General features: G+C 46.6%; 1 protein-coding gene across 3 annotated transcripts in view; it reads right to left on the reverse strand.

Moving 5' to 3' along the window:
- Window positions 1–6,831: 6,831 nt before the first annotated feature.
- Window positions 6,832–22,570, reverse strand: part of LOC135912784 (3-oxoacyl-[acyl-carrier-protein] reductase FabG-like) — a 98,416-nt gene continuing 82,677 nt past the window's right edge. For all 3 annotated transcript variants that reach the window (XM_065445333.2, XM_065445331.2, XM_065445332.2), the window contains exons 8-9: window positions 9,475–9,538; window positions 6,832–7,181 (exon numbers count right to left, since the gene is read on the reverse strand). In XM_065445333.2, the coding sequence (XP_065301405.1) occupies window positions 7,008–7,181; window positions 9,475–9,538 (238 nt within the window). In that variant the 3' untranslated portion in view covers window positions 6,832–7,007. The remainder of the gene's footprint in view (window positions 7,182–9,474; window positions 9,539–22,570) is intronic.

Below are 22,570 nucleotides of genomic sequence, written 5' to 3' on the forward strand. Positions count from 1 at the left end.
CTACTACAGTCTTGTCTTTTAAGTTTAGCAAATAATTGAGCCTCCCCCAAACAATATCGGAGTGCTTTATTACTTCGTCGTTCAATTGGTTACTCATATAGTTTCTTTTGGCCTACCAATTAATACTGTTGTCTTTATTTCTCGCAGCCTTAAACTTCTTCAAATCGTCAATATATTTTGTTTTTAGAAAGCGCTAAAAAGTATGTTTTTAATTCGCACACCATTTAGGCATTCCTTAGTTATCCACGGCTTACGCGCCTTCGAAGCTCCCACTCTTGTTTTGTATAGAAAAGACTCGCAATACAGCTGATTGTCGGTGGAAATATAAGTATCATAAGCTTCATCAACATTAGTTTCCTCATAGACGTTGTTCCAGTTTGCTTGCGACAGTTTATCATAAAACGTCTGTAAAGTAGCCTGGTTTATGTCTTGAACACTCATAGCAAACCTTGTTGCAGGTTTGTTAGGGGCAACTGAGAGATTTGTAATTAAATAAATTGGTAGGTGATCACTAAGATCAGCTGCCAGTGCACCGGATATGGACAATTCATCACATGCATTAGTAATGAACGTGTCTAGTAACGTTGATATTTCGGGTGTAGTGGGTGTTGGTTGATTTATGATATTGAAGAATGCGTTGGTCTCTAGTATAATATAGAACTCTTGTTGAAGTATTGACTTTCATGCAAGTTTATGTTCAAGTCCCCACCTAATATGAGCGTGTATTTATGATCATTTATCCAGCTGAAGCACTCGTCCATAAAATTGAGAAATTTCGTACTGCTTCCCCTGGGTGGGCGGTAGAGGACAGTAAAAAGCAAGGAATTCTATTTTAGGTTAAGCACCTCGTAGTCATCGGTTACAACACAGGCGTTGTCAAGTAATTCGCATTTTAAAAATTTTTCGACAGCGTCGCAACCCTCCACCTCTGTTAGAGCACCGGTTAAGGAAAAATGTGGAGTATTCAGGCAGATTAAGAACAGCAGAGTGGCTTTCGGAGCATGTCTCAGAGATCACTACAACGTCAAACGTAAAGGTAAAGCTGGAAAGAAAGGCACATATATCATCGCTTTTGTTTCACGCTGATCGAGCATTCAGATGCAGAAACGAAATATTACCGCTTTTTGTCTGATAACGTGTGCTCAGCTCGCAGGGTGTCAAAAAATCATAACTTGAAGCGTTCATTGATGCCACGATCTCAGAGAAGCGATATGTTGCAGTCTATTTACTATGGCCATACGAAGAAGCCAAAAGAGTTTAAAGAGTGAAGCTTTGAAAAAGAAATGCCAATGTAAACTGCAATGGGCATGCTTACAGCATGACACAGAAACAATTTTTTTCACCACGTCTGTGCACAAGTTGTACACTTTACAGGGCACGGCATAAAAGTCAGTAAATGTTAAATCGACGTCGAGGAAGAAGGCACTACCGACTGTCTTAGTGCAGCCATCACACAGGTATTTACAAACCTCATTATTGGTTAGTCTAGCATAGCTGGCAGACACATGGGTTAAGATCACGAAGCAGTAAATAACTGTTTTAAATGTCAAAGTGTCAAAACATTTGTACCGAAGAACACAAACAAGAGAAGTCATATTCATATGTTTCCAGTTGCTATACTTGTCAAGTAACATTCTATTTGGGTGGTCTATGTGCTGATAAGAAAAACACTTAAGCGACCTTCGCCAGGTCAACCTCACAGGTAACATGCAGGATTGAAGAGTTCTCACTTTTGCGCATTAAAATCTTTCTTTGTGATACCCACACGTATTTCCAATTTTTCTCCTTTTTGAGCTTTCCAGCTTTACCCAGCAGCATCTTGTTCTTGACTCACAAATGCTCATTTAGGTACACGAGGTCGCTTGTGTCAAATCCCAGTCTGTCTGCATTCAGAGTTTTCTTCCAAGCAGCTGACAGCAACTTTTCATGAGCAGTTCTTGAGATGAACTTTACCACAACATTAGGTTTCTTCTTATCTTTCGAAGGCACACGTTGAACTACATCAATGTCACCGTCACTAACACTTGTGCCCAGACATTTTGTAATGTCCGCAACAGCCTTGCCTAGGTCCTCATTAGCTGCAACCGGAAGTCCTTAAATTTCAAGGTTCATGCTTCTACTGTATTGTTTCAACCCTGTTATCTCATTTCTTGCCTGTTTAAGCTCCTCCTTCAACTCTTCGTTCGCCGCTGGACATTCCGCAGCTTCAGCCTTCATTTCAGCAAGTTCCTCCCTGTAATGTTCAATATCCCTCTTAATTTCTTCAAAACCATCATTCATAAACCCAATGGAGCTACGAATGCCACTATGTTCCGTGTGGATTTCAGTACTTGAAGCAACAACCCTGGCTACATCTTTTTTTTATTTTAGTGGCGAATGCATCTAGCTTGAATACGAGCTCGGTGAATACCTTGACAATTTCTTTGATAGCGCTAGGTTGCTTTTCCAGAGACTTTGCAACATCCCCTAGGGCACCCTGCTCAGTTGCCATAAAGATCCCATAAATTTATCCGATACTAAGCGGAATCAAACCCCCGTAACCAGGGTTCCTGAAGAACCGCTACCCCACGCATTATCAAGCTGTGCCACTAATTCGCTGCATATGTGCCGCTATTCAATGAGCGCCTCGCCTACTTATGTCGCTAAGTATGTGGCACTAAATGTGCGGCAAGCGACGAAGCATTTCTCAGTGCTGGCGCGCGCTGGTGCACCACGATCCTCGTTTGGGAAGCCACCTGCGGACTTCTCAGCACTGCCATTAGATGGCGCAACGAGTCCAGATAGAATAAAGTCCCTCAATCATTTAAAAGTACCGCCAGGCTTTGATCCAGCCGACAACGCCTGCGATAGGCTGATCGGTGACATGTGACCTTGCTCCGCCCCTTTGCCGCCATGAAAGTTCCTGCGCGCCGGGCGAAGAGCGCGCGTTTCGCCTGTTGTGCTTTGCACATCGCTGCGATAATTTCGTTCCGGGAGGTCCGAAATGCCTTGTTGCTGTGCGGATGGGTGCCGAGATCAGACGGAGGACGAAAAGAAGTTATTTTGCATCCCACGCAGCAAACAAAACCTAACCAGAAGGTAATTCTGGTTGCATAGAAATGGACGGAAAGACTGAACCATCGGTAACTGCACGACTATGCGAGGAAAGTAACGTAGAGCGATATGAAGGTGCGAGAGAAAGTATACACCCGTGTGTGCAGAGCTGCAGTATTATTTCAGTCGCGCGCATGAATGTTGACGGCCGAAGTTTGTGGAGATTACTGATTTTAGTGCATTACGAGCCCGTTGACTTAGCAAGTGCAGTATGACCTAGCATGCAAGTAAATAGTGGGGCAGAAACGCATTAACTCGCTGACATATATCCGCATTGTGTTACGTGCGATAAAAAATAAAATTCAGCAGCGAATTCTTTTACACTTTCCTGTGTTGGTGCGTGCGTTGTTAATTGCGCTTTACAACATGTCCAAAATGTAATTTCCAGTATCCAAATTGTATTTTGTGCATTGCATATGTGAATAAATATATCTCTAAGTGCCTGCATTACTCTGTTTCTAAAAACGAATACTACATAGCCACAGCTACTGGCCGTCAAATAATAAAGCGTAATGTAGTATATGAGAATACATTACATACAGCTGCGAGCTCGTTCCTTCCATGTTTCCCTTACACTCGAAGATGTTTCAGTAATCGGCAATGCCATTTTACTGATGAAAAACACACAACTGCAAATAAGAAAAACGCCACAAGCGATACACGGATTGCCAGCAAAACACAGTGCAGTAATAGCTGGGTCAATCCGCCTGCGTTTCGTATAAGGGCCCTCTAATTCTTACGGGGCTTTAGCGGTGCACGGAGGCGAAAAGGGATAAACACAACAATGCGCGTCATGATTCGAGTTTATGCGGCGACGTCGCACGGTTCACGAGAACAGTCAACCACATTCACACACGCGCACACACTACGCTCGGTGTTGGTGTGCCGCGAGATCAGATCGCGCTGGCAGCCCGAACACGATTGAGGAGACACGCTGACACGATCCATACCGCCTCTTCATCATGTCACGACAATTGCACTGGATCGTAGCATTGAACCACAAGACACAAGACACAGCAGTCGTCGTGTAATCGCTACACGACAGACACACTCAGCGACAAGAAGACTGTTGGCGCACTCGTTTCCACAAACACACAGGATGTTGTTTAGTTGCCGTGAGGGTCGCGCGCTTTGAGAATCGCACGTTTGAGCGACGTTATGTCGAAAGTTTTCCGGTCCAAGCGACTGTCAGCATTCATTTTTGCACGACTTCTTCGTTCAATGCAACCGCTACGTGTACGCAGCACACTTACATGCAAAAGATTTCACAGAGCATACGGGATTAAGCGTAAGCAATCACCAGGGCTCGCGCGGTGATTGAGCGCAAACGAGCGAAATGTAAACACGCGGAATCGAGGTGATCAAGCCCTCATTACGCTCTCTTGGGCTATTTTCTTGGAGCACTCATTTGAAATTAAAGGACTAAATTTAGCAGTTCGGGTCCTTCTTTCACTTTTCGCCACAGTCAGGCACCAGTATGTTTTATTTCCGCACGTATGCAGATATTTTTTCACCTCACGAATGCCGCGGCGCCGTGGTTTAGCGTGGGCGCCGTCTGCTACAGGAACTTCCTAGGTGGCGTGCGCGGCAGATGTCGCTACCTTGGAAATTATAGAGGGACCTTAAGATAGAAGTGTGAGAGAGGAGCACGGTGGGCATGACGCTTTTCTCAGTGTTCACATACCCCGGCAAGCTATACATATTAGATGCCACGCGCAGGCTTCGTGGCGGTGGTGCTACATGGCGTCGATTGTTCTTAGGGAAACTCGAACAAGTAGTCTCGCTACAGTACGTCTCATACATCACTCGTTTTGACGGTGGCAATACGATGTGTGGCTATATTGTTTCAATGTTAAACACATTACAGTCGACAGACATTGTGACGTGGATTCCACCGTTTCTTTTCTGTTTACTTATTTAAGCGGTGTTGGTTTGTATCCATACCGCAGGCTATCAGGATTTTAATATCAAGAAACTACATATGGACATTTTTTTATGACTTTTATTGGATCATCCAGTCAGTTTCTCCTCCACGCCTAAGAAACAAGGAAACACTGCGCTCTACTAAAGACCCGGTATACATTACAGCGCCGCCTAACTCTCAGCACACAAACTGTATATGCTGGCTAATCCCCCAGTATATCGCATTCTTTTTCATCCATAAGTGGGCTTTCAGTGTCGCTGTGGATATCTACGCAACAAAAACGACGAAAAATCACCGGCAAACTCGTTTAAAAACAAAGGTTAATGAAGATTAGCAATGCCTGTAGAGGACACAAGAAAAGTGCCAGGTCAGATTGCCTTATCTATGTAACGTTATCGGCGGAAACCATCTCACGATGACTATCCACGGTAATGCGCTTAGCCTTGAATAAATATGGCGACACAACGTATTGTCACGACCCAAACGAGTAATGACGCGTATAATGCAGCAGTCGCATTCCTCTTTCACACATCCCTAAGAGCAATCGGCACCGCGTAGCGCCGCCGCCGTGAATGCTGCACGTGGCCTCCGAAGTGCGCGGCGCGCCGGCGCGTATGAATGCTGAGAAACGCGTCATGCGGCTACCGGGCTACTCTTTCTCGCTTTTTTCTGGGCAAGCTGCGCCATCTAGTGATGTTGCCGAGAGATCCGCGCGAGGCCTCCGAGACGAGACTCGTGGCGCGCCGGTGCCTGCGAACGCTAAAAATTGTTCCCTCGCTTGCCGAACACTCAAAGGCACATACTCAGTGACCAAAGTTGTCTAGAGGTTTATGAAGAGTGGCACACACCCAGCGAACTTGTGGCGCAGCCTGAAAATGCGCCCGGTTGCTGTCCCCGAAGAGTCCTTGTGACACGGATTTGATTCAGTTGAGTATCGCACAAATTTATGGGATCTTTGAGGTTATGCTGTAGCGGCGCATTCCCATTGGTGCATTTCTACTTACTCCAGGTGCCATCAAAGTCCTTCATTGAAGAGCGGAACACACCAGTGGTACATACTCACGGACGCAATTTGGCTTCAAAGTGGTTCATTGAAGACCAGCACAGACCGAGCGCCACATATCCAGTGCCCCTAGTCAGCGTCAAAAACTTTATCCGCACAGCGGTACCTCCCAGTCCTTCATTTGCAGTGACCCATGTCGTTTAAAAAGAAGTTCGTTGAAGAACGGCGCGCCTCTGTGCACATTGGCACATTCGCAGTGACCAAGTTGGTCCGATGGTTGGTTTCGAACCCTGTTACATCAGCATCGCCACTCAATGCGCTAACCATTTCACCACGGACCACGTAAGTTCTGTCGCACACGTTGGGGAGCAGAACGTGCGTGCAATAGCTGACAGCAGAGAAGCAGCTGCTGCAAATGACTTTTGGGCGGATTTCATCTCAAAAATCACAAGCACACTACACCAACCTCGCCGCATCCTCATAACCATCTCTCACCACTCTATCTTACCTGCTAATGTCACACTACGCCCGCGAAAAGGGGCTCGCGAAAAATAAAAAGAGACGAGAAAGATAAGTGAAAGGCAGGGAGGTAAACTAGGACTAAGCCCGTTTGGCTACACAACACTTAGGGAAGGGGCAATGGCAGAACAAGTTTCGCAGAATAGAAAAAACCACTGTTAGAGTAAGCATATATCTTTCAGTATGACAAGAAGAAAATAGGACATGCCCTGCCGTTGAACGTGCTTACGGCAGCGCCACGAACTGAGGTGCTTGAAAAGGTAACTCAGAACAAAACTTGTGTGCAGCCAAAACATATTTATTAGTCTATAAACATATATGCATATGCTCCTTAATGATTCTTGATGAATATGTCTTCATATCAGGAGCCAGTGCAATCCCAAAACTTTTTTCTCTTCCCTTGTGCATCACTCGCCAACGCCGCCTATGTATCATGATTTGCTATCACGTTGCCCTTTAGGTCTCCCTTCAGATATTACGACGGTTGAGGGTCGAGCACAGCTGCAATCCACCATCGACGGGCATTGTAATTCCAGTGACGAAGGAGGCGTCGTCCGAGGCCAGGAATGCGATGCAACGGGCAACCTCGTCCGCGGTGCCTGGCCTGCCCAAGGCGTGTGCGGTACCCGTCAGCTCCAGCGTCTGCACGGATGCGCAAGTCAGACGATGAACACATTTAGTCATAGCACTTCTGGAGACATAGTAAAATAACGAACCGAAATGGACTGCACCACTGCCTAACTTAAGCGGTGTAGCTCAGGTCATCATCAAGTATTTATGTTCTAATAAATAAATTGTATTGATACCTCAGATACCCCAGTCGGGGATTTACATAAGGGGTGGGCATAACTAGTAGATAATATTTTTGACGAATGTCTTGAAAGATCACTGACTGGAGTGGTGCTTGGCTTCAGCGGGAACACGATTTCAACCAAACATCTGATCGCTATCACCAACCCCCCGGCGAGAGCCATGCGAGTGATCATCCCCTATGCTACGTCACGTAAGCGCCAGACATCCCTAGTTTGTAACTGGTGCTGCTTTTAAAATGCCAGAAGCGAAATATTGCGGTTTCATGCCTGATACTTCATCGTGTGTTACAGACCTACCACGACTCGAGGCGTCGTTTGCGTATAAAATTTACAGGTAATAGCCATCGAACTTCCTACAAAAACTAGCAGAAATAACCCAGGCACGGGCGGACCCATACGCGAGGTCCCGTGGGCACGCCTCTCTCGGAATTAATACTTCAAAACATAGGCCTCGCAGGCGATCGGTGTGCGCGTCTCACGACCCGATATTGCATCTTGAAGAGCAACTTGCCTATGCGATAGTTTTTCACGTGAGACTTTCTGCGTACGAGAAGGCGAAAAAAGAACATTATTGTTTTTCTTGCGTCTTTATTCTTCCCTTTGTAGGAAAGCCAACTGGACACTTTCCAGGTAACATTACTACATTCCTCACTTTCATATTATTTCTGTCACGCTCTTTTAATGGCTAAACCTTGGCGAGTTTCATTAGGCAACGAAGGCTCCTTTGTTTATTGTTTGTTTTGCAATGGAACCATTTCTTTCTGTACACGCTTTCTTGTTACTTGACCTCGAGTGAGTCATTCCGGTAACGGGAGACACACACGTGTCTACGTTTCTACGCTGATGCAAATTAGTGCATGCGATGTTGCCATTTTGCGCACGCAGGACATTGCAAGACGGCGCCGCGGAGCGTCAAGTACTTCATTGTAAAGTATTTTGTAGGGTGACTCCTTTCCAAAAGTATCTTGTAGGGCGACTCCCTTCCAACGAGAATGTAACCTTATGACATCAAAACTTTGATGGTGGGTCAGCGAGCCGACGGTGGGTGAGCAAGCCGATGTTGTCAAACGCTATTTAGGTTGGGCTGGACCATTTTTGGAACGTACACAGACGCCACCAGTCCACCCTGACGGCCTGGTATGGAGTGTCCACTATCGGTCAGCTATATATTTATTAATTCACTTCTTTCACAATACGCTAAAGTCCGTCTGTCAGAGCGTACTAAAAAAAAAACAAAGAGGGGAGGGGGCACACAACGCACTCTTAATATTTACATTGACCAAAAACAATAAAATAACACTGCACTGATGTAGTGCATGCACTGAATAAAAAATTGCAAAACACGAAACACTGCCAAATATTATATAAGCAGAGGACATGTGTTAGAAGGTAGAAAAATGTAAACACAGGAATTATGCTTAGGTAAACAGAATACACTGTTCACGACATGTAAATACATGACTCATGTGAAAGCAAAAAAAAAACAGGAAAAAGAAATCTGCAGAGAGATAACAGCACTCAAGATATAGTATGCGTGTAAAAAAGGTTTTGAAATTCTTTACAGTCACGTTCAGCGGCAACATGTTAAGGCAGGGTATTCCATTAAGCTGCAATGTCTGGTATAAAAGACAGATTGATTGTCACCTTCTTAATGCCTATTTCTACATACTTGTACAAATGCTTATTCGTTTTACCTACGTCCGGGAATTTGTAGCTCTGTCTGGTGGCGTTAGTGTTCAAGTTAGACAACCCGCTATGTCCACACGCGGCCATTTTAACCTACTGTAAAGGCTTGAGAATGGATGAGCTGGTATTCCATAACTAACAAACCTTGCAGCGTGAAGCAAAACGCAGTGACTACAGGATGGGCACATGGGGCCTTTCCGTGTCTGTCTTGTCGTCACTGTTTTTCCATCGTGCTCCGAGTTTATTATGCACTCGACATGCCTCTCTCTGCGAAGCTCTCAACTGTGTACTTACAGCCTTGGAATCTTTGAACACAATAAAACAAAACGATGTGCAGCGCCAGCACTTTCAATGAATGCGCGCTCGAGAAGAAGCAATGTTGTTGGGTAGGCGGTGCTTAGGAACTTAATTAGGGGAACAATAATTTTAACACACACCCGCATATGCTCTTCCAACGTGGCCCCAGGCTGTTTTCCCATGGGGGTCTTGATGACCGCTGGGCTGGATAAGAAGAAAGAAAGCGAGATGAATCTTGAATTTTCTTAGTGCTAATGTAAAGGTGAACGGATAGCAAATCAACTTGTCATTGTGAGCGCATTGAACCGCCAGCAACTCCAGGTTAAGCACTAAGGAATAAAAACCGGATAACACTTAAGGCTTAGTGGATTTAGCAAACTGCTGGCCAAACCTCGTTTTTAAATAGACGCATGCGTATGTCTTTCAGCCTATGTGAGTTGGCACGTGGGCAAAGGCTCTGTTGTTACGGCGCGCATATGTGCGTGCGCTTATTATTCTCTAAACACGGAAGGTAATCGTGCAAATCTCTTTTACGCGATAACATACCCGTATAGCGGTAACTTGACGTAATTATTGCGAAACCGAGAACTTATGTATTTGGGCGTGTACGTTTGTCTCCTTAACAGCATAAGCAAAGAAAGCAAGCATGTCCGGTAACTTTAGTGAGACATAACCTTTGCATCCAGCGGAGGAACATTTACATACGCCAGCCGTTTTTTCGAAGACATAAAGTTTCACGTTATAGTATCTAAGACATGGCACCTGGCACTGAACTCTAGTGATGTTCCCGCTGCAAAATTCATTTGAGCTGTTACTACCGTCACCTATAGTTATAAAAAATTATTAGGCCACGGCGGCCGCATTTCAGGTGATAGAGAAATGTGCGGAATATAACCAACCCCTATATATAGCTTTCATTGATTACGAGAAAGCGTTTTGATTCGGTAGAAACCTCAGCAGTCATGGAGGCATTACGGAATCAGGGTGTAGATGAGCCGTATGTAAAAATACTGAAAGATATCTATAGCGCCTCCCCAGCCACCGTAGTCCTCCATAAAGCAAGCAACAAAATCCCAATAAAGAAAGGCGTCAGGCAGGGAGATACGATTTCTCCAATGCTATTCACAGCGTGTTTACAGGAAGTATTCAGAGACCTGGATTAGGAATAATTGGGGATAAAAGTTAATGGAGAATACCTTAGTAACTTGCAATTCGCTGATGATATCGCCTTGCTTAGTAACTCACGGGACCAATTGCAATGCATGCTCACTGACCTGGAGAGGCAAAGCAGAAGAGTGGGTCTAAAAATTAATCTGCAGAAAACTAAAGTAATGTTTAACAGTCTCGGAAGCGAGCAGCAATTTACAATAGGCAGCGAGGCACTGGAAGTCGTAAGGGAATACATCTACTTAGGGCAAGCAGTGACGGCGGATCCGGATCATGAGACGGAAATAATCAGAAGGATAAGAATGTGCTGGGGTGCGTTTGGCAGGCATTCTCAGATCATGAACAGCAGGTTGCCATTATCCCTCAAGAGAAATGTATATAATAGCTGTGCCTTACCAGCACTCACCTACGGAGCAGAAACCTGGAGGCTTACGAAAAGGGTTCTACTCACATTGAGGACAACGCAACGAGCTATGGAAAGAAGAATGATAGGTGTAACGTGAAGGGATAAGAAAAGAGCAGATTGGGTGAGGGAACAAACGCGAGTGAATGACATCTTAGTTGAAATCAAGAAAAAGAAATGGGCATGGGCAGGACATGTAATGAGGAGGGAAGATAACCGATGGTCATTAAGGGTTACGGACTGGATCCCAAGGGAAGGGAAGCGTAGCAGGGGCGGCAGAAAGTTAGGTGGGCGGATGAGATTAAGAAGTTTGCAGGGACGGCATGACCACAATTAGTACACGACCGGGGTTGTTGGAGAAGTATGGGAGAGGCCTTTGCCCTGCAGTGGGCGTAACCAGGCTGATGATGATGATGATGATGATGGCCGCATTTCCATGGGGGCGAAATGTGAAAGCACCTGTGTACTTAGATTTAGGCGCACTTTAAAGAACCCCAGGTGGTCGAAATTTCCGGAGTCCTTCACTACGGCGTGCCTCATAATCAGAAAGTGGTTTTGGCACATAAAACCCCATAATTTTTTAAAATATCATTAAACATGCAAGCCAGCGCGGCTCTCGCCGTTATTGATGGCAATGTGCGACGTTTACATGTTCAAAAGTGGTAAAATGTACACCGTAATAAAATTTCTCACATGTACAATCGACTTGTGGCAATATACCCAGGAATTAGGAAAAGTTCGTTCGGTGTCCTATTTTTCTTTTCTTTCTTTGCGCCCACATGTCATATCCAGCTTAACGAATTCGACATTAGCACCGTGACGTATCTGTGATGCACAACTTAAGGAATGACAAAAAGAAATAGTACGCTCCGAGGCTGTCGTTTCAGTTCGGCACCTGGGACGCAATCGGAAATCTTACTTCGATACGCGTCCTGTTCGCGTCCTCTTCGGTTGCTGCAACGTCACAAAGTGGCCGTCTGCAAAGTTTCTGAGAAGGGGGCGAAGAGAGCAGCCAATCGGCGAGCGCTTAATACCCCGGAGAGAGAGAGAGAGCAAAACTTTATTAATATAAATAAAACAAGGCACGGTGGTTGGAGCCCCTATTCCAGGGCCCCACTGGCACGAGCGGCTCGCTGGGCTTGGTCCAGAAGAGCCAACTGGCTCTCCCGACCCTCGTCCGCAAGCCATGCCTCCCACTGCCTATTCCTCATTAGTGGATGTTCGTGTAATATGGGACTGTCTATGTGCGGAGGCCTCCTGGGACACTCCCATGTGATGTGTTTTAGTGTGGGTGTGTCTGTGCACCACGGGCACTCGTCAGTGAACCTCGTGGGGTGTATTCTGTGTAGGTGGTGCAGGTTGGGGTATGTATTCGTCTGAATACGACGCCAGTCCCTCTCCTGTTGGCTGTTTAAATCGGAGTGAGGATGTCCAAAACGTCTCCGCTCCTGCCTTTGCTGTAGGAGGATGTCACGAGAATTCGGTGGAAGGTCATCGCTAGGCCATGCCGTTGCTCGGACGTTCAAACCTCGAGCAATACGGTCTGCCCTAGCGTTTCCTGCCAGTCGCTCGTGTGCCGGACACCAGACGATAGTGTGGTGCCCCTCCAGTTGAGTGCCTAAAATTTTGATTACTGATTTGGGTGCCGTTCCTTGCAAAAACAGGCGGCAAGCCGTTTGTGAGTCGGATAATATGACAGCCGAATTGGTTTGGCGCTCGGCGCCGTGAATGGCCAAGGCGATGGCTGCAGCCTCTGCCACGCATGCCGAGGCGGTTTTGAAGGATGCCGTTGTTATGTTGTTGTTGCATGTAGAAACTACGGTGAAAGTGTCTGAGCTGGCTCGACTGGCATCCGTATAATACACCCCCGGTCCCATGCCGAAACGTTTGTGAAGGGTCTTTGCCCTTGCTCTGCGTCGTCCGGGATGGTACTTGGGGTGCATGTTTTTGGGAATTGGGGCCACCGCGATGTGCGATCGAACATTGCGGTCTATCTGTGCCGTTTCCTCTCCGCAATACTGGGGTCTCAGGGGAAAGCCTAACCTCGCCAATACTTCCCTGCCCTGAGTTGAAGAACAAAGTCGTTCTTTCTGGGCATATAACGTCGCGACTGCGTACTCGTCAAAAGTATTGTGCAGGCCCAGCAGTCCCTCGAATCTCTCTGTGCTTGCGCATTCGGGAAGACCAAGGGCGGCTTTGAAGGCTTTTCTTATTATTGCGTTTGCCTGTTTATTCTCTTGGTTTGTCAAGGCCTGATATGGAAGGGCGTATGTGAGTCGGCTAATTACGAATGCGTGAACCAGGCTGATGGTCTCTCCCTCAGTTAGGCTGTCTCTGCTTTTTGCCACTCTCCTTATCATTCTGGCCACGTTTCCTGTGACCGCCTTTAGTTTTTGTAGGGTGTGAGATGTTCCAGCATTCTGCTGTATCCACATCCCCAATATTCGGAGTGTCTCCACTTCACGAATTGGCGCCCCGTCGAGAGTCAGAGTGAGCGGCACCCAGTCCTTCTTTCTTGCGTATTTCGCACGCACCCGAATGAATTCCGATTTTTCGGGTGCGCATACCATGTCCGCCGCCCTCGCGTATTCCACGACTGCGTCTATGGCCTTTTGAAGGGTTTCTTGCTTGTCCCCGTAGGACCCCTGGTGAGCCCAGAACGTAATATCATCGGCATATATCGCACAACCGAGATTCGGGTGTTTATCTAGCTCCAGCGCTAGTATTCTCATCCCTACACTGAAAAGCAGTGGAGAGAGTATAGCTCCCTGAGGGGTACCTCTGTCGGGACAGTTGAAGGTGTCGGACCTCGTGGAGCCTAATCCGATTGTGGCCGTGCGGTGGCTGAGGAACGAGCGCACGTAGTTATAAATTCGCGTTCCGCAGTTCACCGCTTCCAGTCCCTCCAGAATAGCGTGGTGGGAGATGCTATCGAAGGCCTTTTTGATGTCTAATGCCAATACAAATTTATCTTCCGACCCTCTGTTGGGGTGCAGGACCTCGTGTTTTAGTAGTAGAAAAACGTCCTGCGCTGACACGTGGGGTCGGAAACCGAACATGTTGGAGGGGAACATGTTGTTTAGCTCTATGTGGTTCGAGAGCCGGACCTGCACAACCTTTTCAAAGAGTTTCCCCGCGCACGACGTTAGGGAGATGGGTCGAAGGTTGTTGATGTTACGAGGCTTACCTGGTTTTGGAATAAGAATAATTTTTGCTTCCTTCCATTCTTCTGGAAGGACGCCGTCCTCTGTCCAGACCGTGTCGTTAAAGAATTTGGTCAAGCTCTTTAGCGTGTCATCACTTAGATTGCGAATCATTGCGTTCGTGACCTGATCTACCCCTGGGGTCGTGTTTTTCTTGAAGGAGTGTGCCGCTGCGTAAACCTCTTCAAAGGTTATGGGGGCGTCCAGTTCCGGTTGGTCCTGACCTTCGTAAACGGGTTTGGTGGATTGCCCGGTCGGTACAGTTCCTACGTATATCTCTTTAATTTTGTCTATCATGGCAGCTTCCCGACCTTCAAACTCGTTTTCAAGTAGCTTGACTGTGCGATTCGCGACTGTTTTTGTTCCTCCCGGGTCAATCATACTTCGAAGAATGCGCCATGTTTTCTTTGTAGTCAACGTGCCCCGAAGCGAGTCACTGAACTGACGCCAATTGCTGTCGCTTAACTTTTGTGCGTATTCGTTAGCTTCCTGCGCTAGCTGAGCTATCCGTGTCCGGAGTTTGCGATTAAGCTTCTGCCTTTTCCACCTTTTTGTGAGGCCTCTCCGGGCTTCCCAGAGATGCAAGAGGTGACGATCCACGGCTGGAGCCTCCGTTGTCGTTTCAATTGTTTTTGTGACCCTAGAGTGAATAACTCGGATCCCCTCGGCCCATTCTCCTACGTCTGTTATGCTGCCGATTGTTTCCTGTTTTTCCCGAAATTTGGTCCAGTCGGATAGCCTTGCCTTGCCAATAGCTCTTCGAATCCTGGCTGCATTAACCGATATGCTTAAGATATAGTACCCCGAAGATTAATACCCCGGAAGTTTAATTTCCTTGTTTGTCGTCTGCTTGCAGACAGTTTACTGCAACGCGAGATGTTTCTCGTCTTCAAATAAATTATATCTTTATCTAAAATTGAATTTTTTTCTCAAGCTTAAACAAAGTTTTCAAATAGTAGCATGTGTGACTACTGCAATTAATAACTATTAGTTTTTCGGCGTCGTCCTGAGGTGGTGTCGCACATAGCGAGAAGAAAAAAGAAAAAGAAACGACGGGAACATCGGCGGACTTTTCAAGAGGAAGCAACAACATTCCAGTAGCTCGTGTGCACGGATGGTGGGATCGATTTCGCTGTACAAACGACTCACTATTTGTTTCGAGAAACGAAAGAGACGCCGGAATTCGCTTTCTGCCATTTCTTCAAACGCGGTTCGCTCCGTCACCCGCTCTCCTTCCTCCTTGAGCAACGCCGGCGCAGCAACCTATTTTCCCACCGCAAGCGCCATTTTCTCGAATTAAACAATGAATTGGATGCGAACGTTCCATTCCGCAGCCGCAGCCGCCGGTTGGATCCAATCCAATCCACCAGATGGGCCATGCGAAGCCGGTTTTGTAAAGACCGTGTGATCGCTTCAAAATTCCCTACTCCCACCGGGTTCGGCGCCTAGCAGACGACGTGCTCTGTGGCAAGATGGTGGACAGGAGCGTGTCGTCATTTTGACGTCATCAAAAACCTGGCCGCTCACCGCGGCTAGTGACGTCGGCGCGGAGTAGGCCAATCGCGCGCGCCGGTAACCGAACGAACGCGCCGAACAACGATCTCCGATTGACCCCCTCAATTACCCCCTCGCTTTTGTATCAGCAGTATCTCGCAGACGCCAGCTACTTGCTCGGCTGACAATGACTTGGCGATTTTGCTAGACGCCTGGCCAGACAGCTCGGCGGCTTTCTGGATGGGATATTTGGTGGAGATAACTTCTCCCTCGAAGCTTCCATTGAATATTCTTGAAGGATTTCCTTATTTGTACATAAATATGGCTGGGGGATTGTGTATATGTCAGCACTCTCTGGGTTTTCCATAGAGAAACATATTCAAGAAGAGGGGACACTCGGCAAAAACTGGCAACAGGAAACACGTCACTCCTAGTGTCAACTCCGTCCGTTAGTTGACGCGAGCATCGGAAAAAAAGAATGGGAAATGAACTTACAGAAAACTTTGAATTTTTTTATTCTTCCGCGCTAAAACTTAAAAGTTTTGCGCATAAATGAACTTATACTTCGCGACCTATTTTTCTTGCGTCACCTACACTCTTACACTCACTCTAGAAGAGTTTACACCCTTTGGCGTGCCCTTTCTGCCACACAACGATAATCGTCATCTGCCTTGATGCATTTCCTTGAAAACGCCGCGCCTTTCCTGTCGGGAATGCTATCGTGCTGATAACGCGCATGCCGTTCGTTACTGGAAAGTATCGGGCTCGCAGCGCTAAAGAAAGGAAACGCATCAAGGCAGATGACGATTATCGTTGTGTGGCAGAAGGGGCACTCCAAAGGCAGTAAACTCTTCTTAGAGGGCTCTTAAGCAAAGTTACACCCTTTAGGTGTATTTCTGCCACACAACGATAATGGTCATCTGCCTTGCTTGCGTTTCCTTTCTTGAAAACGCCGCGCCCGCAACTTTGCTCTTGGGAATGCAATGTCACGCTGATAACGCGCATGCCGCTCGTTACTAAGAAGTACCGGCCTCGCCGTGTTAAAGGAAATGCGCACAAGACAGATGACGATTATCGTTGTGTGGCAGAAATAGACCCCAAAGGGTGTACATTTGACTACACTCTTAAAACGGTTGCACCCTTTGGGGTGTATATTTGTCCCACAACAATAATCGTCATCTGCCTTGCTTGCGTTTCCTTTCCTGAAAACGCGGCGCTCGCTACTTTCCTGTCGAGAATGCTGCGTCACACTGATAACGCGCATGCCGTTCGTGACTGGGAAGTACCGAGCTCGCAGCGTTAAAGAAAGGAAACGCTGGCAACACGGATGACGATTATCGTTGTGGGACAAGATACGCCCCAAAGGGTGTAAATTTTTCTAAGAGTGTACACTCTTAAAACGGTTGCACCCGCTAGGGTGTGTATTTGTCCCACAACTATAATCGTCATCTGCTTTGCTGGCGTTTCCTTTCATGAAAACTCGGCTCTGGCTACTTTCCTGTCGAGAATGCTGCGTCACACTGACAACGCGCATGCCGTTCGTGACTGGGAAGTACCGGGCTCGCAGCGTTAAAGAAAGGAAACGCGGGCAAGACAGATGACGATTATTGTTGTGGGACAAGATATGCTCCAAAGGGTGTAAATTTTTTTAAGAGTGTACACTCTTAAAACTGTTGCACCCTATGGGGCGTATATTTGTCCCACAACAATAATCCTCATCTGCCTTGCTTGCGTTTCCTTTCTTGAAAACTCGGCGCTCGCTACTTCCCTGTCGAGAATGCTGCGTCACACTGATAACGCGCATGCCGCTCGTGGCTGTGAAGTACCGCGCTCGCAGCGTTAAAGAAAGGAAACGCGGGCAAGAGAGAGAGAGAGAGAAACAACTTTATTGGGCCGAGCTCGACATCTTAGACGCCGTCGATGGAAGTGGTTCCCTCGTCACGGGACCCATATGCTTCCCTAGCCGCCTGGCCCCTGGAGATAAGGACGAGCTGGTCTTCCAGGGCGGTGCTGGTTAGCAAGGTCTCTCGTCGCTCGGTAAGGGTGGATGAGGGATGGGGTAGGGTAGCGGGGCAGTTAAGAGGTGGAGGGATCGCCTTGATGAAATCGCATACTCCAATGATGTGATGGAGCGTGCCTAACTGAGTTTTGCACAAGTTACAATCCTCCTCGTACCTTTCCGGGTACATCTTGTTTTCAAGGTAAGGGTGCGGGAAGGATCCTGCCTGTATTTGTCTGTAGATCGCTTGCTGCTCTCTGCAAGACAGATGACGATTATTGTTGTGGGACAAGATACGCTCCAAAGGGTGTAAAGTTTTCTAAGAGTGTAAGATTGTACACTCTAAGAACAATTTACACCCTTTGGCGTGCCCCTTCTGCCTCACAACGATAATCGTCATCTGCCTTGATGCGTTTCCTTTCTTTAACGCTGCGAGCCCGGTACTTTCCAGTAACGAACGGCACGCGCGTTATCAGCATAGAACACTTTAAACCCTTGGGAGTGCCCCTTCTGATAACGCTGAAAAGTTGGTTACTGGAAAGTTCCGGGCTCGCAGCGTTAAAGAAAGGAAACGCATCAAGGTTGATGACGATTGTTGCTGTGTGGTAGAAGGTGCAAGCCAAATGGTGTAAACTGTTCTTAGAGTGTATGCAAAGGCACTCCCTTAGGGGTGTATATCTGCGATACAAAGATAATCGCCATCTGCCTTGCTTGCGGTTATTTCTTGAAAACGCCACGCCTTCTTCTTTCCTATCGGGAATGCTATGTCTTGCGGATAACGCGCATGCCATTCGTTACTGGAAAGTACCGGGCTCGCCGCGCTAAAGAAAGGAAATGCGGACAAGACATGATGATTATCGTTGTGTGGCAAAAGGGTGTAATTTTGCTTAAGAGTGCAGCAACAAGCTAGCGGCACGCCAGGCACGCCATATGCATGCGTCATTCGCCAGACATGCCACCGAAGCGAGCGATGCCGGCTGTGCATATGAATCTCGCTTGCTCAGTGACCCGTCTCTTTTGTATGTAGCGCGTTTGTCGGGATCCCGGCGTTTTCTTGCGTTCCATCTGCATTTCGACAGAGCACCGCTGCACTACTTGACTACAGCAAGGTGAGAAATTCTGTTTGACAGTCTGCGACGCACTTCAAGCACATTTAGGCTTACTGCACAAAACTGAACCTATATAGTGACACAGTTATCAAAAACAGCTCCGCCGTCCGAGCGTAGTTAATTTGCGTTAAGTACTCGTACTGGGAGATGTTTGCGACACTTTCTATGAGCCCAAGCATTATAATAACTCATTTCGTAGTTTTTGGGCCCGCCCGCCGCACGTCGGTTTGTGACGAAAAGCACGTCGGCCGTGTGACGCAGTTTCGCGTGTACTGAATCTTACCGGGACAAGTCTTGGCGCTTTCTCTGACCACAGACATTATTGTAACTTATTTCGCTACTTTTTGGGGGACTTTCAAGCACAGTGGCCGCGCTCGGTGCAGATGCGCAGTTAGCGAAAAGCAGCTTGGCTGTGTGCTGCAGTTAGTTTCGCGTGTACTGAATCTTACTGGGAGAATTTCGCGGCGCCTTCTCTTGCCCCAACAATTATTGCAATTAATTTCTTAACTTTTGGGATACTTTTGAGGCATGCTCGCCACGTCTGGGATGGTGAAGCTGTTGGCAAGAAAGCAAGCCGGCCGTGGTGAGTTAGTTTTGCGTGTGCTGAATTTTAGCGGGAAAGTTTGTGACACTTTTATGGCCCTGCAAGAATGTATACCTCATTTCGGTACTCAAGCTTCTCGAAAACGAGACGAGCGATTGCCAAGAGTGATAACACGGGAGTGTGTTGCTTGCGCCGGCATGGCAATTAAAAGATAGCGCCGAGGAGCTCAAGAACTTGACATTTCTTTATTCTGACCGACTGTAAACAGGCTTTGCACTCACGGCTCTGTCTTGAGTGTGACTAGAAGGCATTCTGCAGGCGTGTAACATGGTCTGGTTGAGACCCTGTGTTGTAGCCACCTATGTGTACTTGTTGTACCATCGCGTCGACTGAGGCCAGAAGACGTCATTTCAGAAGACGTCTTGCGTTTTCTTTATGAAATTGCACATGACACAGATTCGGTGGAGCCTTGTAGAGATCGTTAGCAATCATTTTTGCTAAATAATAAAACGATTCCGCGCCAAGGCCGCGCGTGGTTAAGCAATAGAAGGCAAAAAAAAAAAATAACGAGCCAATCAGCGGAGCCGCCGTCGCATGTACCAACTGGCGTTCATAACGCACGCGTCCTAAACCGAAACTGGAAGGTGTTAATACCATACGCTTGGTGCGCTACACTGAATTCGGCCGCTGGGCTATATGGGAGTGTCCACTCTTGTTGAAGTTTCTTTCTCTATGGGTTTCCTATGGAAGCGGTTGGATGCATTGTTTAAAAGCATGGTGTAAGAAATACGCTCTTTAGGTGGGCACACTGGACGGCTTGGATGCGAGGTGCGATCGACCACATGATGTAATAACAGTGCACGCGCGTTGGTCCCCCGGCGACAGCGACTGTCTGTCGGTAACTTGAACAAGGCGAATGTTTACCTTCCATTGATGTAGCAAGCGGCATTGCCACTGACTGCGGCCAATCGGCATTCAGTGACAAGTGCAAGCTGATGCTCCAAACATGGCCACCCATTCCTGTCCGTGAGCGACATACTTCCTCCGCGTAGCTTAAACATTTAGATTTTCCCGTTGAGTGGCGATTGTTATAGCAACGAGAGATAAAATGTTTTCGGTCTTTAAATGGCGTCGTCCCACCGATTGTCGCTGCCGTCAGAGAATCGACGGGCGCGCACCGTTGATACCGTTATCGATCGCGCCTCTCGAGTGTCCTCACCTAAAAACAGTTTCCGACGACGTGCTTAAGAGGAAGCTTTAGCTAGGCCATATCTCCGATGCCGGCTAGTCGAGTAAATTTAATACGCAAGAAGGCTTCTGACAAAACCGCTGAAGCAGTTTGGATGATCTTTGCAACATTTAGGAGAGAAAGTGAAATCGTATTGACTGCAGCGAATAGAATTGTTATTTAGGGCATGGAATTCGTTTTCCAAGAATTGCCGTAAATCGCTAAACCTTAACAAAACTTGCAGAGTTTACGATTCCGTAATTGAGCATTAAAAACAAAAATCGCATTGCTATCAACTGCATCTATTCGAGCCTCTAAAACAAACAAATTTGACGTATGAATTTAAAGTTTATGTGAACTGACTATGTGAATTGATTACGATATTTGAAAGGGCTTTGTAAATGTCATATTCAGAACATCGTTTTATAGTTCTCGTTGACATATGATGTATAATTTTTTCCCACTTTACATGTATTATTAGATACAGCTTACAGAATTGCGATACCTTTTTAGTTGCCTAGATACAGAGTTGTATACTTCAAGTTTTGTGTCTTGAAATCTTGCACTTTTTATGGGCTGCAGACATATTGACTTCTAAATAAAAGTTTCACTTGCTGAGATCCCTACAGTTACTTTTTTTTTCTTTTGCTTTAACCTAACTCAATGAATTCGGTGCAGATGTTGCTGAAAAAAACGACTGCCGATTTCCCATGTATTAAAGGAGGAGCTCCTGCAGTAAAGCTTCAGCATATGTTTCCACTTCCACATTCCAAACCTTGAACACTAGATTACTGAAACGACACTGAAATTCCCAGTTCGGCACAATGCAATATATATCGTCAATTGTTTGAACCGCCATTCTCTTACCTGGCTGTTCGTTTACTGATAGCGAAACTGACTCATGTTGTCCTTCAAGTAGATTATACTTATCAACACTCAGCAATCAAGAGATGTGCCTACATGAAGACAAGTGTCAATTGTTGCCTTGATAAGAACCCTTATCGAAACGTTGTCTGAAGAGGTATTCCTGTGTTGCCCACAGTTTATGATTTAAAGTATATTTCCGTGTGTTCATCTGGTCCATTTGCATTCTAGTAGCTGAGATCTACCAAGGGCACAATGTATCCGGGTTTTCTTGCGTTAAATGTGCCCTCAAAAAGTTGTGTTTCTGATTCAGTGCTCGAGGCACTTGAGTTTGCCGTACTTAGCCGTCACGGTCAAGTATTTAGGTAGCTAACTGTGCATTAGAATATTTTGGGCCCACTGAACATTGTCTTTGTTCTGAACACCTGTACTCGTGACAGCGAAAAATCTATCTTGAGACTTCCGATATCTGCACCTGAGTCTGCAGCTGCACATGTCCCGTGTGCTAACGAACATTTCCTTGTTATAGCACGCAGCAGCGCTACAGCATCGCTGTTTGTCCAAGTGACTTGGCGCCAGTTTCGCCACGTAACGCTTGTTTGCCGAAGCTGCCGCAAACCGGATGCACAGTGGCATGTAGCTCAAGGTACTGGTAATTTAACGATTCAATGTGCTGACAAGGAGTTCTGCCATAGATAACTTGGCGAGACCATGTAAACTGCATCGAGTTACTAAATTATATCAGTTATCGGATAAGCAGAATTTCAATATGCAAAAGTGTTTTACCTTTGGTACTTGTTTTTTCAGAACTGAATCCTCATCTTTTTCGTAACAGATTTCCTGCAAGTGGGATCACTGGTTCACTAGCCTAAGCTTTGCCATATGAAATGAATTTCCCATGAGGGTAATCAATACACATTACACGAAACTTAATGCCATTTATCCCACGTTTTTCGCTTATTTAGCACAATTGAAATTCTGAGAGAGAGAGAGACAGAGAGAGAGAGAAAGAAAGAACTTTTTTGAAGGAAATCAGAGAGGTCGGCCTGATACTAGCGTGCTCTTGCTTGCTAATCCGCACAGGGGTGGGAGGGGGGAACGGGCATGCAAATGCTGGATATGCGAGGCGTATATGACACAGAAGAAGGGTGCACAGTGATGACGGCAACTTCGCATTCTCATGGTTATAAGCAAAGTAAAAAAAAATTCACCCACAAGTGTCATC

This window comes from Dermacentor albipictus, chromosome 2 (genome assembly GCF_038994185.2).
Source record: "Dermacentor albipictus isolate Rhodes 1998 colony chromosome 2, USDA_Dalb.pri_finalv2, whole genome shotgun sequence".
Taxonomy (NCBI): Eukaryota; Metazoa; Arthropoda; class Arachnida; order Ixodida; family Ixodidae; genus Dermacentor; species Dermacentor albipictus.